General features: G+C 43.7%; 1 protein-coding gene across 1 annotated transcript; it reads right to left on the reverse strand.

Annotated features, from left to right (window-relative positions):
* Positions 1-557: 557 nt before the first annotated feature.
* Positions 558-10,330, reverse strand: EXO5 (exonuclease 5). The gene is made up of 6 exons (XM_072138211.1): positions 10,123-10,330; positions 6,476-6,542; positions 4,770-5,032; positions 2,928-3,032; positions 1,729-1,901; positions 558-1,643 (listed from the first exon to the last, which is right to left on the reverse strand). The coding sequence occupies exons 1-6, from the start codon at positions 10,277-10,279 to the stop codon at positions 1,176-1,178; spliced, it is 1,233 nt and encodes a 410-aa protein (XP_071994312.1). The 5' UTR covers positions 10,280-10,330; the 3' UTR covers positions 558-1,175.
* Between the last annotated feature and the right edge of the window lie 5,472 nt (positions 10,331-15,802).

Below are 15,802 nucleotides of genomic sequence, written 5' to 3' on the forward strand. Positions count from 1 at the left end.
GCCAGCCCCCAGTTTCCCAGCACATAAAAAAATAAACTTACATAATCGCCCTCCGGCCCGTTTTTTTCCTCTCTTTGCTGTAACAACATACTATGACATCATCTGCGGCGACTCCGCCGCATCATAGTGTGCGCCGGCCGGCAGAGTGCAAAGAGAACCCAGAAGAGGAGCCGCCCCAAGCATCGGGAAGCCATGCGGGGCGCCGTAAGGCAAGTAAGTTTGCTTTTTTATTGAATGGTGCATAAGCCGAGGTAAGGTTTTTCAGCACATTTTTTGTGCTGAAAAATTCGGCTTAAACACGAGTAAATACAGAAAATAAAAAAATCTTTTTGCAAGTTTTTCACTGTGACAATATAATAACCCAGAATTTATTGTAGAGATTGTTACAGACACGGTAATACCAAATATATGAGTTTTTTTGTGTAAACGAGCCGTGCACCTGTGTGATATCACATGACCATCGACCGCTTTTTATCCACAGGAAGTAAACATTGAAGACTCCCATAGAATGACAGCAAGCAGAAATCTAGAAAATAGTGAGGAATTGATACAGAACGTATATTGGAAAATGTATTGTCTTTTCATTACACAAACAATAATATTAATTGTGGAAACTGGACAACCCCTTTAAGTTCTAGCACAGTACTGAGGTATGAATAGACTGTGCTGTGAAGGCCATTGAGACCATTCTGGTCATTATTGAAAGTAAATTGTAAAAAGAAAGCAATAAAATCTGTTATTGCTGTAGAGGTAAAACATGCACAGATATATAGAAAAACTGCGTTATTTATTAAAAAACCAAAAAAATTTAAATTATCAATGTACACGAATGGATAAAAAAAAGTAACCATACAATATATTTTTGAAGATATATTAAAAATACTGATGTAGCATGAAAGTTATCACCATTAATTGCATAATTATTCTTTTATAATCAACAGTCTGTATCCGAAATTTATTAAAATGGATTGAAAAAAAGGACATTTTTGGCTATGTTATCAGTCTGGGATTGGCGAGGGTCTGACACCCTGCACGGCTTGTCAATCAAGTGCATGAACAAGGTCACAACACTGCAGTGAGCGCTTTTTCCGTGTCACAGGTTAGCGGTGACACCTCCACACATCTATTCATTTGAGCGCCGAGTTTTCTTCTTTAAAGTAATAACTTCAAGGACGTCACTTAAATCTCTTATTAAATGTCCGAAAAGCGATATTCTTGGTTTTCTGTGCTCTCCACTCACAAATACTTGAATAATCGCACATTCTGCACTTCCAGGCATCCTCAATGTCCACCCCCTGAAAGTCTCTTAGTCCCTTCCAATACGATAAGTAAAATGTAACTTGGTCTAAAACTTTCTCCTTCTGAAACGTCACTTCATCACATCCTAGCAGGGAACCATCGCCCTGAAAGCAGTATTCAAGCTTCAGGCTGTCAATCATAGGCAAGTCACTATAGGTGAGGTTCAGACAAGTCAGCTCCATCACATCTTTGAATGTAGACACGGTGAGTCCACACTTCATGGCGTGTTCCTTCACCGGAGGTCCTAGTTCTTGTTCTGGCCTCAGCTTCAAATGCTGAATCAAAACATCAGCCTGGAGAACTCCGCTCACCATCCCATCAAATAGTATCTTGTAAATCGAGACCTAGAGGTCACAACCAGGAACATTAGATTCTAGAACATATGAGGAAAATGTGAATTGTAGACCATATACAGACAAGAGACTTCACCTGGATCTCATGACTCCTCCTCTGAGCAGATCCTGGTAGGGTTGGGGTGGCTCTGGTTTTCAGTTCTCGGAGCTCCAATTCACCTTTTGAAGAATATCCCAATTCATCGATTACTCCCACCACATAAACACCATCAAGCTCTCTGAAAACTGGAAATTCACGGACTCTGCCTCCTATCAGTCAGCGAGAAATAGAAAGCGTAGATATCATACCGTGTAGAATAACATATTTGGCTTACATCATGGAAGCTGAACTAAAGGAAAAAGTAAAGAGGCTGCAGCACTTGGCTGAGTAATATGGCTCCATCTTAAAGCTAATCTGTCAGTTTTGGACCATGAAACCTCCAGCATGCCATAATACAGGGGTTAAAGGCACCAAACATATTCAGCTCAGCTCTGCCCATTGGCAATATGCAGAGAAATCGGGGTGGCAGGTAGACATGGGTCATATGTGCATGCATCACCACGCACAATACTGGAGTAATGAGAGGAGTACTGCCCTAGGCTTCATCCGGCGTACTGCACATGGTCATGCGGACCCATCTCATTGGACCCCCTGGCTACTTTCCACCTGAATCTCTCTTCATAGTGGTAAAGGTAGAGGTGAACTGAATATGTTCAGGACCAAGTCTTAATTTCCCCTACAATAAATACTCATACTCTTACTCAAAGACCAGGCACCATGACTGTGCTAATCTTCTTATATTTGTTATCCATGGACTCCTTCCTACTAAAATCAACTTTAAAAATTATATATTCATGGCACTATTATCTGAGTTTTACATGTTGTTACAGCCTGCAGAAGCACTTCCCCTCTCCCACTGTGTGCTGACACTTCCTCTGCTGAAGTGAGATTACATCAGCCCGAGGGAAGTGCTGAGCAAGAGCAGAAGGGGAGACAGTGTAACAGCCTGTGAAGCAGCAGCAACACAGAGGGGCTCTGGCAACACCCCCAAAGCCATTTAGTCTCATTAGCATAATTTTAAAAGTTGATTTCAGAAGGAAGGAAGCCATGGATAACAAATATAAGATGTTTACCACAGTCCCTGTGCCTGGATTTATAAGTAAGTGTCTCTGGTTTATCATGCTTGATTTTGATGGTAGATTTCCTTTCAATATGGCGGCACAGTGATCAGTCTGTTTTTGACAGAAAAACATAATTATAATTCTCTCTATGGATGTATAATGTAAATTACTCACCACCCTGCAAAACTGGTATCATAGCTAAAATATTCAGACACTTTATTGCCCAGCGGTCTTCACGGGTCTGTGTGGTCACTGATACCACATCATGGACTTCTAGCTCTAAAGAAGACGTAAAAATGTGATTTTAAGCATTTTGCATTGTAGAGCTACAGCAAGAATTCTCTACAGTGTTCTGTACTGTGTTATGTCTGGACACAGAACATTCACCAAAAGAAATCTCTGTGGATACTCAATATAGTGATAGATTTGTTAGTACTGCTGGGAAGCATGTTCAGCATATGTGATAGATACTTACCTGTGATTATGGAAATTACACTTTGTGCTGCTCCACAAATGACCATTCTTAGAAATGAAAACCTTGATGATACAGTGCAATCTGATGAGTTAGGGCTAAAAGAGATCACCGTGGTCAGTCTGTGAATCCCAAAGCAAGCAGTGACTGGATTTTACAGACTGACCACGGTGCAGAGGAAGGGACTCCAATCATCATAGATATATTTGATACATGGAGTCCCTGCTTCCCAGCAGTGGCGATATGTAATCATGATGACAGCAGGGAAGAAGGGACTCCTTGTATAAATATCAGTATGATGCACTTTGAAGTTAGATAAGCATTTTCACTAGACAAAAAGTGTAGGGAATTTCGCCAATGTATTGGTTTTACAAGTCAGTCACAAATGTCATGTTTTGTGAAAGGAGGGATACGCCGAATACGGGTTCTCTATATAACCAATATAATGTAGAGTGAATGAACAGGATGGGCTGACTGGGAAGTGTAAGAGGAGCAGCACTGACTGAGACATGGGCACAAAACCCCTGCTGTGCAGCTCAAAAACATGAAGAATTAGGTATTAAATATAAAGCCGAGCGTCTGCAAAATCAAGCATTTAGTCACCAGAGGATAAAACATAACTGCTTTGGTACACAACCCTGGAAGGTGTATTAGTAGCTATATGTGTCCACTATAGCAAGGAATTAGTGCCTGAGTAAAACTTACTTATAATGTTTCCAGGTTTAATCCCCAACTTTATCTCCAACTACTGGCCCTGAAGTTACTAATCTCCTTTGTGAACCCTAAATGTGACGTCACTCGTGTTGTGACCAAATGGTACTAAAAGGTATATTAATTCATGTTCATGGAGCGTTATATAATTTTTCTGGTCTATGTAAGTGTCAGCTTAATAACTATGAAGACCCTTACAGAAAAGGGAGTCCTGAAACGTATGGGGGAAGAGAAAGCAATCACCACAATACAACTAACGTCCATAAGCAACGCTACGTTTGTACCTGCATCCGATGGGGAACAGACCTTTTATTGGCCTTTCAGTGAGAGGAATTAAAGGGGTTGTACAAAGTTATCCAAGGAAAGGTGACAGCAAACAGATCAGTGAGAGTCTGTCTTCTGGGATCCCCACTGATTTCAAGAATGGGGATCCAGTTCTCACTAATTGATGAAGAGGCAGGATGAGCATGTGTCCTGAATCTCCATCCAATACTATGAGAGCAGTGAAAATTGTCAAGCACATCGCTTGGCTATCTCCCACACTCTCAGTAACAGTTAGTGGAAGTGGTGGAGATACCCTAGTGGCGTTCTTGACGATACTCCGGTATTAAACGAAGCAGCATGATGCAAGCTCAACATGCCAAAGCATCAGTGTGAATGACCATGGGGGTCCGAGAAGTTATGCTCTATCCTGTAGATAGAGGACAACAATCAAACTTTCTGCAACTAATTTATGTTGCAGTTAAATGCATGAAATAAGAAAAGTGGAAACTTAAATAAGTTATATAAAGTATATTAAACTTGTAGAAGATGAAACACAAGACTCTGCTAACCTCTGGCCAAGTGAATACTAGATCCTTCGCTCATAGCGGCTGTTTTTTCGGGTTCTATCAGTAATGGCTGCTCCATTTTATATATCATCTGCTGCTCACACCAGACCTGGGAACAAATGTCAGTCACGGAGAGGTATCTCATGGAATATCTCTCTAGTGGGGTTTCTCCTTCTGTCTTTCTTTTTCTTTGTAGGAAGTCTTTCGATCTGTTCTCTCCTGTCTGGACTTGATGACTGCCTTCCCCAGCTTCTGCATTTACATTACTGAAAAAGAATAAAAGGGAATGAGAAAGTAAATAGATAAAGAAGCATAAAGATTCTTCTGCAATTTCATTGAGCTTCAATTCAAGACTAAAATGATCAAAGGCTCAGAAACTCCCCATCAAAACAAACAGAATGATACCCATGTTGTGCTGCTCGCCCTTTTTAGCGTTACCTGATATTTCTGACCTCAAGCTACTTGTCAGAGATCTCCCTCAGCAGCAGTGAAGACTATCATCTTCCTGTCTGTCATGAAATATATATTGGCAGAAAGGCAATTAACATCTTTTCAAGTGTCCAGGTAATTTTTACGACATCTGGAATGATACAGCTTGATAACCTCTGACCTGAAGTCTGGTCTCCACAAACTACTAAAGGGCACATATACATCACTTTTCCCTACCACTCTTCCATAAGGACTCTGGATCCAAAGAACTTTTTAAATATTCCTTGTCTTTCCCCCTTAATTAACACTTTCTTCAATCCTGAACAACACTTGGTGCAAAAAACTGTGATTATTTCAGTGCTTCTATGCCAGAAAACTGGAATAAGTATGGAAAAAGTAGTACAAGCCAGCAATGAAATAGTAACATGAAGTGTATAGTCTGTGCTGTATTACCTGCTTCAGGTGCTGAGAAACAGACAAAAATTCAGTAATGCTAGTAACACAAAGCAGCATCACATGACCTCTCCCTACAACAATTGTGTCTCCTCAAGCAGCTGTAGCATTTCTTGTTTACAAAATCTTGGGTCTCACAGACCGAGAGGAAACATCAACTGCCTTTGATGGGCTAAACTAAGGAGGATAGCAAAGAAGTTGTTGGACATAGTTATGAATGTAATTGGCAAAGTTAACCTACACCACAAGAGCTATTGGTCCACATTTAACAAAAGTAGTGTACCATGTGCAGTTTGCCTCACAAATGTGCAGAGTGCGCCAGATTATTGAATACTGGCGCACAATCCTTAATACCTGGTACCCTATACACTGCTCGGGAAGTGTGCACAAACTTTTTTTTGTTGCATCTTTAACATAGAGCATGCAACACAATTCTGTCGAGTCGCAGTCTACACCAAAACAGCACTTCAGGTGTAGAGTTTTGTGTTGTAGCAAAAATAAGCAACCTTGCCACAAAACCGCTGCAAACACTTCATAAATACATGTGCAAAGTGAAACAGAAAACTGAAGCAAACACTTTACTAACTGTGGGTTGTGAAATAAAATATATTTGATTATATGTTTTAAGATACGTACACATGGAAAATTTGGGATAGGCTTATGCCTCATGCCATTTGAGGGCAATGGGCCCTATCTGTGTGCGGCCACCTTCTGCCGTTTCAGCTGTAATTCCACTATTGAAGCAAGATAGGTGTAAAAAATGTTTTATCCTGCCACTGCCTCCCTTAAAACCCAATCCCAAATCCAGTGTGTGAACAGAGCCTCACATTGATTCCAGACCCGTCCTTCTGTCTTCTGCTTGCTTAGTTTGTTTCTCTGATAAAGATCTGTCTCCTAGAAATAAAAATACAGCAGACTTTAAAACTTACTTGGAAAAACAGATATACAACTATGGGTTGTCTGTAAGTCGGGTGTCCTTAAGTAGGGGACCGCCTGTATCCATCAGACCACCACCAAACAATATGGTGGGTTTGTGAATCGTAGACTGCCAGGGTTTCATGGACTTACCTCAGAGCATAACAGTAAATGATATAAGAAGTTCTTATTTCTCATTTTATCAATAGATCACTGATGCACAGAGCCTCATCCTGTCCCCCATGAAATCCTGCCAGAGAATGGTCCGTGACTCATGGACCAACCAAGGTCGTGAGTCGCTGATCTTAGTCTACTAATGGTTATATAACATAATGATTTCCTAATGTCTAATGTACAGCTGATCAGAGGTGCCAAGTATCAGACTCCCAAAAATATTGATGATCCTGAGGATGGGCCATAAATGTCTTGAAATTGGAAACCTAACTGACAGTGAGAAGCTTTTAAGTCCTCTATATCCCTTTAACCACCAATTTTTTTTTTCCATTTTTTACTCACTTCAATCCCAAAAACTTTTTTTCAGTTTACAGATCCATATGAGGACTTGTTATCTTAAGGATCAATGATTGAATTTAAAGAACTTGTACAGATTTTATGCAGAGAGACGTAAAGGGAGGAGCTGCTGGTGGCGGAGTGGGCCGGTGGGGGGTGTTCCTTGTTAATAGTGCAATTCTAAGCCAGACAGGACCTGCATAAAATAGTACTCCAGTGCTGCCTAGCTACCTTAATGATAAGTATCGTAATATTTTGGCAGAGGCATCAAGCATGTAAAGAGCGAGCTTTAGGCTGACCCTTCATTAACTGGGAGGGTGTTTGCTGTATTACATAATTGTATTAGAAGCTAGCGCATCACGTGCCAACCTTAACATTTCCTCTGCTGCCACAGGCTCAGGACTGTCTTTAGGGGGCGGCAAACTGGGCATTTGCCAAGGGTCCCCTGCCCTAAAGGGGCCCCCTGCATATGGACTTTTGTGGGCAGATGATGTATTGCTCTTTTAATACCCCATTGCTGATCATCTATTTCCTATCTATATATCATCTATCTGTCAAGTTATCCATCTCCTATATACATATCTGTCTATCTAACCATTTGTCTATCTAGCTTTTTGTCCATGTATTTATCACTATGGGGCAGATATACTTACCCGGTCCATTTGCGATCCAGCGGCGCGTTCTCTGCGGTGGATTTGGGTCTTCCGGCGATTCACTAAGGCAGTTCCTCCGACGTCCTCCAGGTGTCGTTGTTGCGCTGAATGCACTGGAGTTCACCAAGCCGGGCAGAGTGAGGGTAAGCGTGTGTCCAGCGACACTTTTTTTTTAAAAATGCAGAGGTTTTTCCAAATCCGTCAGGTTTTTTTATGACTACGCCCCCCCGATTTCCGTCGCGTGCATGCCGGCGCCGATGCAACACAATCCGATCGTGTGCGCCAAAATCCTAGGGCAATTCAGGGAAAATCGGCGCGAAATGGAAAAATTCGAATAACCCGCCAGAATAACGCGAATCGGGCCGTTAGTAAATGACCCCCTATATATCTTTATCTAGAATTTAAAACCAATTCACAGCTGCACCACTTAATAAGTATAGGGTGAGTGCTTGCTTTCTTAATTGGTTTTACTCTCCACTTCCTAGTACAAAAATCCAAAAAGATAGGCAGCACACCAATATAAAAAGAAAGTGGGTACTTGATTCCCCCAAGTGCTACGTTTAGGATCCTGTTCAGAATCCTTTCTCATGGATTTCTCAAGCCTGAGAAAGGATTCTGAAATGTAGCACTTGGGGGAATAAAGCACCCACTTTCTTTTTATATTGGTGTGCTGCCTATCTTTTTGGATTTTAATATCTTTTATCTCCTATTTATCCATCTACCAATCGATCTTCTGTCTCGCATCTATATCTATCTTCTATCATTTAGCTATCTAGTTTATATTTACGCATCTATAAATCTATATAATTTTTCATATTTATCTTCTAGCATCAATCTACCTGTCATCTATCTCCCACAGTCCCATATTACAGATTGCCTTACAATACTACTGTAAACTATGTGTTATTATTGTGCAGGGCTAAAGGAGCCTCTTATTGACTGTAAAATAGTTTAATTTGGGGCCCCACTTTAAAGGAAACCTACCATTTAGAATGGCAGGGGTAAGCTGTAAGTACCGAGCACCAGCTCAGGGTGAGGTGGTGCCGGTACTTACTTTCGTTAGTGTTATAAACCGCGGTATCGTGGTTTTAACACTTTTTAAACTCTAGACCAGAACAGGCTTCAGCGCTGCGTGTTATAAATCGCGGTTTTAACACTTTTTAAACTTTAGAGCCAGGAGAGGCTTCGGCGCTGCGCGCGACCGTGCGCGCAACATCTCCGCTATTTCCTATGTAGGCGCGCGCACGGTCGCGCGCAGCGCCGAAGCCTCTCCTGGCTCTAAGGTTTAAAAAGTGTTAAAACCGCGATTTATAACACTAACGAAGGTAAGTACCGGCACCAGCTCACCCTGAGCTGGTGCTCGGTACTTACAGCTTACCCCTACCATTCTAAGTGGTAGGTTTCCTTTAAGTTGTGCCAAGTGCCCCACTTTGTCTAAAATTGACCCTGCAAAGGTGACAGTTAGTTCTCCGTCCACATGAAAAAAGTGTGTATGTGAGGCTGAAAACTGTGAAAATGCTGCAATACCTGACCACGTGCCAGTAATGGTGACTCTTTTATGTCTTGCACAGCAGAAAACTGGTGTATGAGCCCTGATGTCCCCCCAATGTGTCCCGCAGATAACCTGCCCTCATATGGCTTGTAGATTGAGTAATAAAAAAGTAGTAGCATTTGGTAGGAGGGGAGAATAACATTTATTTATGTGTAAACATAACATGACTGCTGCGGTGGCCATAAGGGGTTGAAGCAACCTTAAAGGGGTTGGCCACTTTACCTCATGTTTTTTTGTAATGTGTGTGTAAAAGTTCTGCTCCGCTTTCTTGATATGTGAAGTGAAGCCTCCTGTCTTTTACCTCATCAGCCAGACATTCCTGTCCATAAAATGGCCGCAGATGGAGGGTCATGTGATCTTATCTGTCCATGAGCAATCACCCTGCCCGGACCTTATGCTAGGATTCATGAATATATGATCAATGTCCTGGCAAGGAGATTATTCAAGGGCAGTTACAGATCACATGACCCTCCTGCGCCCATTTTATGGTCAGGAATGTCTGGCTGATGAGGTAAAAGACACTTTAAACATCAAGAAAGAGGAGCAGTACTATTAATAGATGTATATTGGGAAATTACCTAATATCCTGCCCCCCACACATTACAAAAAGTAATGTAGACAACCCCTTTAAGGCATTCTCCTACTTCTGCTTTGAAACCTGCTGCAGAAAGCAAAGACTTATTACTAGTGTTTCCAAGAGCACAAAATAGTGCATAATAATACAGTATTTATGGGATATGGATTTGATGCACCACGTGATCTAATAACACTGGTCACATGACACAGCGACATGTTCAGGCTAATCCAGGCGCGTGGACACGCCCCCTACCATGACGTCACTCACCCGTCTCCGTCGCATCCTGCAGCTGCAGCAGCTCGGAGTCGCTGATGTCTGAGAAGGAATCTTCATTGTCGTCACGTGGTTGTTGGTCTCCCGCTTCTGTATTGGCTCCGCCCTCCCCTGTCCCTGCAGATGCTGCACTGCTACCTGGCTCGCTCATCCTGAGACACTCCCTCCGTGGACCGCAGGAGCTACAACCTGGTGTGACGTAGTATGGGCGTGTCCATAGTCACGTGATGTAAACAATTCTCCCTCGCTGCCTCTGTAACCCCTGAGTGGCCGGAGCATATTAGCCCCAGTCTTACATAGGAAGCCATTCAGTACAAGGAGGTGGGTGTGATGTAGTTTATCGCTGCGGCCCTTTTACATTTGTCACTCCCCTACTTCCAAAAGCCACAACTTTATTTTTTTTAACTTATAGAACCACATTGTTCATTGCTATCTGTGAAACAATTACTTCCTAGTGTCACCATTTAATGCCGTGAACCTGGAAAAAAATTACAAATGTGTCAAAAATAACGCCAAAACTAAGTTGCGCCATATATTCATGGGCTTTATATTTACAGATTTGTGCTCTCCAGATAACACCTCTTCAGGGTCGGCCCCAGGTGTCAGTCGACCCCTGGGGGACAGAGCATTAGTGGGCCCCTTTACAGCGAACTCACATGGCAACATTAAAAATTCCGAACCTAAAACAGTCTCCTTTTCCCTAAAATATTCCCTAATTTGTCATCCCAAACAGCCCCCTCAGGATTATTTTATATAAAGCGCCCTCACCCCCTATGGATTCCTTATGTACAGCCTTATGTGTGTCCCCCCCTCAGCAGCTCTGTACTGGACTGATCACAGACCAATGTCAGCTCTGCTACATATCGGGGAAGCAAGAACTCTGTGCTTCATATATAAATATTATACATAGAGTTCAGTCCCCAGCAGAGGGATCAGTCTGTGGCTCGGCACTTCTCAGGTCCCTGATCACGGACCAATGTGTATATGAGTACACGTGACCTTGTCCACACTATAGACTATGTGACACAACCAGTGTTTCCCTGAAAATCCCACCACACGATCCAAGCTTTATTACTTCTAACAAGAACTGATATGGTTTCCCGTCTGACTTGTCTTTTCTCATAAAAAATGTTCTCGTTTCAGTTCATTGTAGAAAGTAAAGTAGAAGCGGGCCATTTAATGTAATTCATGACGCTGCATAAATATGAGGCGGCAGTACAGATGGCACTTGGGATGTCATACATCTGCTTTTTATGTAAATGTGTAAAGACAGAGCATGAATTAGCATCAGATTATAGCGCCTCTACCAGGTCACCTGCCACCACGATGCACAGGTGTTACAGGCTTCTGTCCAGGCATTTATAAGGAAAGTTATATTAGATAACTGATAGCATCAGTTATTCTGCTTAGGGCACCTTATGAGTACAGTCACATATGCCGAAAAGCAATCCTAATGCTGGGGGAGGTGGCACTTGGCCCAATCGCATTTCCAGTGAAACACACGTTTGGCGTTTCTAAATGCAATGCGAATGGCACATATGGCTGTACACTAAGGCCGGCGCTACACGTAGCGCTTTGTCTGCGCTTGCAAACGCAAACAAAGTCGCGCCCACCGGGGCAGGCCTCGGCCCAGTCGCATCAGCGTTTCTATGGAAACGCCTGCGATCGGGAACGAGCCGCCGGTGTTTCGCTTTAAATTAACGCAAAACACTGGCGGCTCGTTCCCGATCGCAGGCGTTTCCATAGAAACGCTGATGCGACTGGGCCGAGGCCCTCCCCGGTGGGCGTGACTATGTCTGCGTTTGCAAGCGCAGACAAAGCGCTACGCGTGGCGCCGGCCTCAGGCCGGTTCCACACTTGCGAGTGTGATACGATGAACTCACATCACACTCACAACACATGTTGCCCGGGTCTCCCAGCACGAACGCTGCATATGGGAACTGAACTTTCGGGCCGGGAGACCGGGCAGCATGCGTTGTGAGTGTGATGTGAGTTCATCGTATCACACTCGCAAGTGTGGAACTGGCCTTAGTGAAAACCCTTCAAAATTTACCATGCTGTTCTGCAGGTTTTGGAAATAAGAGCTTTGCTGACTAAGGCCCCTTCCACACTTGTGTTGCAGATCACGTCAGAGTCTGATCAGGGTGCGAACAGGGTTTAGTCAGTGAAAAACGCACATTTTGCATCAGAGTGCAATCAGTTTTCAGTCAGTGTTTGTTCAGTGTCTCAGTTTTTCACGCGCATTTTCGATGCAATTTCAATGTGTTTTTCATGCGCAGAAAATGCACGTGAAATGGACTCAGGACTGAGCTCTATCTTTTCTATGGCAATTGATGCGTGAAAAACGCATTGCACTTGCAAGTGTCTCAGAGTGCAATGCGTTTTTGATGCATCTCCATAGACTTGTATGGTGCGTTTTTCACGCGCGTGACTTGCAAAAGTAGAGCATGCTGAGATTTAAACGCGCGTTAAAAAAACGCGCTTGTGTGCGAGAAAAACGCAAGTGTGAAAGGGGCCTAAGGCTGCCTTTCAGGTGTGTGGAGACTTGCATCCATTGATGCTCCACCAGGTGATTACAAATACATTTTTCAGGATGGAAAAAGGAAAACAGTGCCTCATAGCTACCTTGTAAGGCAGCCCCCTTAACAACAAGCAAAACCTTTTTGGTAGGGTAACCAGAATCTGTCAGTGTATTCTAATCCCCCCATTCCCCTAATAATCCTGGTTGCTCTCCTCTGCACCCGTTCCAGCTCTACTATATCCTTTTTATACAGTGGTGCCCAAAACTGGACACAATATTCCATGTGTGGTCTGACCAGCGATTTGTATAAGGGCAAAACTATGTCTTTATCATGAGAATCTATTCCTCTCTTGATACATCCCATAATTTTATTTGCTTTAGCAACAGCTGCCTACCTCTGGTCACTAAAATTAAGTTTACAATCCACCAATACCCCCAAGTCCTTTTCAGCTCCAGTTTTACCAAGTAATTGACTGTTTAGAACATAACTATACTTTTTGTTTCCATGGCCCAAGTGCATAACTTTACATTTATCTACATTAATCCTCATCAACCAATTCACTGCCCACTCCTCAAGCTTCCACAAATCCCTCTGTAATGCTAAATTATCGACCTCAGTATTAATGACTTTACACAGCTTAGAGATCGGTAACCACAACCTGGTGTCTCAGTTAGGATTGGGCTGAGGCCCGCCCCAGTACCCTGTGTTTGTAAATGCAGCTCTAGCGGTATGTGTGACCGCATCCTTATTCACCGTGAATTGTACATAGAATTTAAACAGGTTTTGTGTTCCCCCATTTGATGACCTTTGTAAACTCAGTGCTAGCGATATGTGTCACATGTTCTGCTTGTGAATGAAATGTAAATGGGGTCATTTACTAAGTGCCCGATTCATGCTTTCCCGACGTGTTACCTAAATATTTCCGATTTGCGTCGATTTTCCCCGGGATTGTGATCGGATTGTGGCGCATCGACGCCGGCATGCACGCGACGGAAATCGGGGGGCGTGGCTGAACGAAAACCTGACGGATTCGGAAAAACCGCCGCATTTTAAAAAAAATGTGTCGCAAAAATTGCACTTACCTTCACTCATCCTGGCTCGGTGTATTCCAGTGCATTCCGATGCTCTTCAGCGCTGCAGCGCCACCTAGTGGACATCGGAGGAACTAGCTTAGTGAATCCCGGCCGGACCCGAATCCACCGCAGAGAACGCGCTGTTGGATCGCGAATGGGCCGGGTAAGTAAATCTGCCCCATTGCATCTAGAATGGAGAGGGGTTTGAGCCGATCCCATATGTGTTTCCTCTGGAAGGCTGGGATTGGTAACTAGCGCTACATGTTTTGAATGTAAACAATACAAAATATGAGGTGCTTGTTACCGTTTGCTGCCTTCAAGAGGGGTACAAGCCCCTTCATTTTCTTGTTGCATTGAGTTTCAAAACACAACATAAACGCCATGTGTTTACACGACCAAAAGAAAATGTTCATGTAACAGCCAGACTCATAAGAAATCTGTTTGCGGTTAAACCCACAGTTGGTACCAGAATTTCGCAGCTTTGTTCTGAATAATAATAATAATAATAATAATTCTTTATTTATATAGCGCACACAGATTACGCAGCGCTGCACAAGCATGTCAAATTGGTCCCTGTCCCCATGGGGCTCACAATCTAAACAACCTACCAGTATGTTTTGAAGTGTGGGAGGAAACCGGAGTACCCGGAGGAAACCCTCGTAAACACGGAGAGAACATACAAACTCTTTGCAGTTGTTGACCTGGGTGGGATTCGAACCCAGGACCCCAGTGCTGCAAGGCAGAAGTGCTACTCACTCAGCCACCGTGCCAAATGACCATGCAGGGAGTCTATTGCTTTTTGCCCGTTAAGGCCGCAGTCACACGTACCGCTAGGCGTCCGCTAGCGCACAGGGGGCGGTCCTCGGCCCGAACGCACATGCGTTTCCAGAGAAACGCATGCGATCCGCTTATCATTCGCATGCGTTTCCATGGAAACGCATGTTCGTTCGGGCCGAGGACCGCCCCCTGTGTGCTAGTGTCGCGTTATGACGGACGCCTAGCGGTATGTGTGACCGCGGCCTAAACTTAAGGGCCAAAATGCAAATCTGCCCCTGAATGTGTCTTAGTGATTTTGATTAAGAAACTGTATTAAAATACAAATCAAAACTTAATGCAATTCTACCTGCACCACTTCAACACACCCTGAGGGCGCGTTCACACGTTGCATTTTGACCTGCGTTTTCATTGTGTTTGAAACGCATATACAACAGCTGAGGAGAGGTGATTTTCCTACATCACTGTTAACGTGTCCGTTTACAAAACGCATCGTAAACGCGATGTTAACGCATGCATTAACAAAGCGTTAATGCATGCATTTTGTTAACGCATGCGTTAACATTGCGTTTACAAACGTAAACGGTAATGTAATTAGGCAAATTACCTCCCATCAGCTGTTGTATATGCGTTTCAAACGCAATGAAAACGCAACGTGTAAACGCGCCCTCAGGGTGCGTTCAGACGACGCATTGTGTCCCGTTTTTTGATGCATTTTTGAAGCATTCCAAAGGCTTGAGCCTTGCTGAGGTTACATTGTGTTTCCCCTGCATCTCCTAAAACGCAATGTAACCTCAGCATGTGATCAAGGATCAAGCCTTTGGAATGCGGCCAAAATGCATCAAAAAATGCGATGCTATGCATCCTGTGAACGCGCCCTAAGGCCGGCGCCACACATGGCGCTTTGTCTGCGCTTGCAAATGCAGACAAAGTCGCGGCCACCGGGGCGGGCCTCGGCCCGATCGCATCAGCGTTTCTATGGAAACGCCTGCGATCGGGAACGAGCCGCCGGTGTTTTGCGCCGGCCTCAGGGTGCATTCACACTATGCGTTGTGTATGGGGCTCATTCACTAAGGATCCGAATGCCGCACTTTCATCGGGTTTTCCGATTATCTCTGTTTTGCACCGAATTGCCCCAGGTTTTTGGTGCACGCGATCGGATTGTGGCGAAGCTTGCATGCGAAAGAAATCGGGGTGCGTGGCCGACGGACAACCCAACGGATTCGGACAAATGGCGGAATTTAAAAAAGGAATTGTGTTGCAAGATCAAGCACTCTCATGCACCGGGAAGAAGAAGGTGAACTC

Source organism: Engystomops pustulosus, chromosome 2 (assembly GCF_040894005.1).
Source record: "Engystomops pustulosus chromosome 2, aEngPut4.maternal, whole genome shotgun sequence".
NCBI classification, from domain to species: Eukaryota; Metazoa; Chordata; class Amphibia; order Anura; family Leptodactylidae; genus Engystomops; species Engystomops pustulosus.

Bases quoted from the DNA above. Each gene is read 5' to 3' on its own strand.
- EXO5 (XM_072138211.1), bottom strand. From the start codon at position 10,279: ATGAGCGAGCCAGGTAGCAGTGCAGCATCTGCAGGGACAGGGGAGGGC. The intron at 5,033-6,475 runs GTGAGGCTCTGT...ATTCTTTTTCAG, and splicing joins AGGACGGGTCTGGAATCAAT to TAATGTAAATGCAGAAGCTG. The intron at 1,902-2,927 runs GTGAGTAATTTA...GCTGACTGATAG, and splicing joins GATACCAGTTTTGCAGGGTG to GAGGCAGAGTCCGTGAATTT.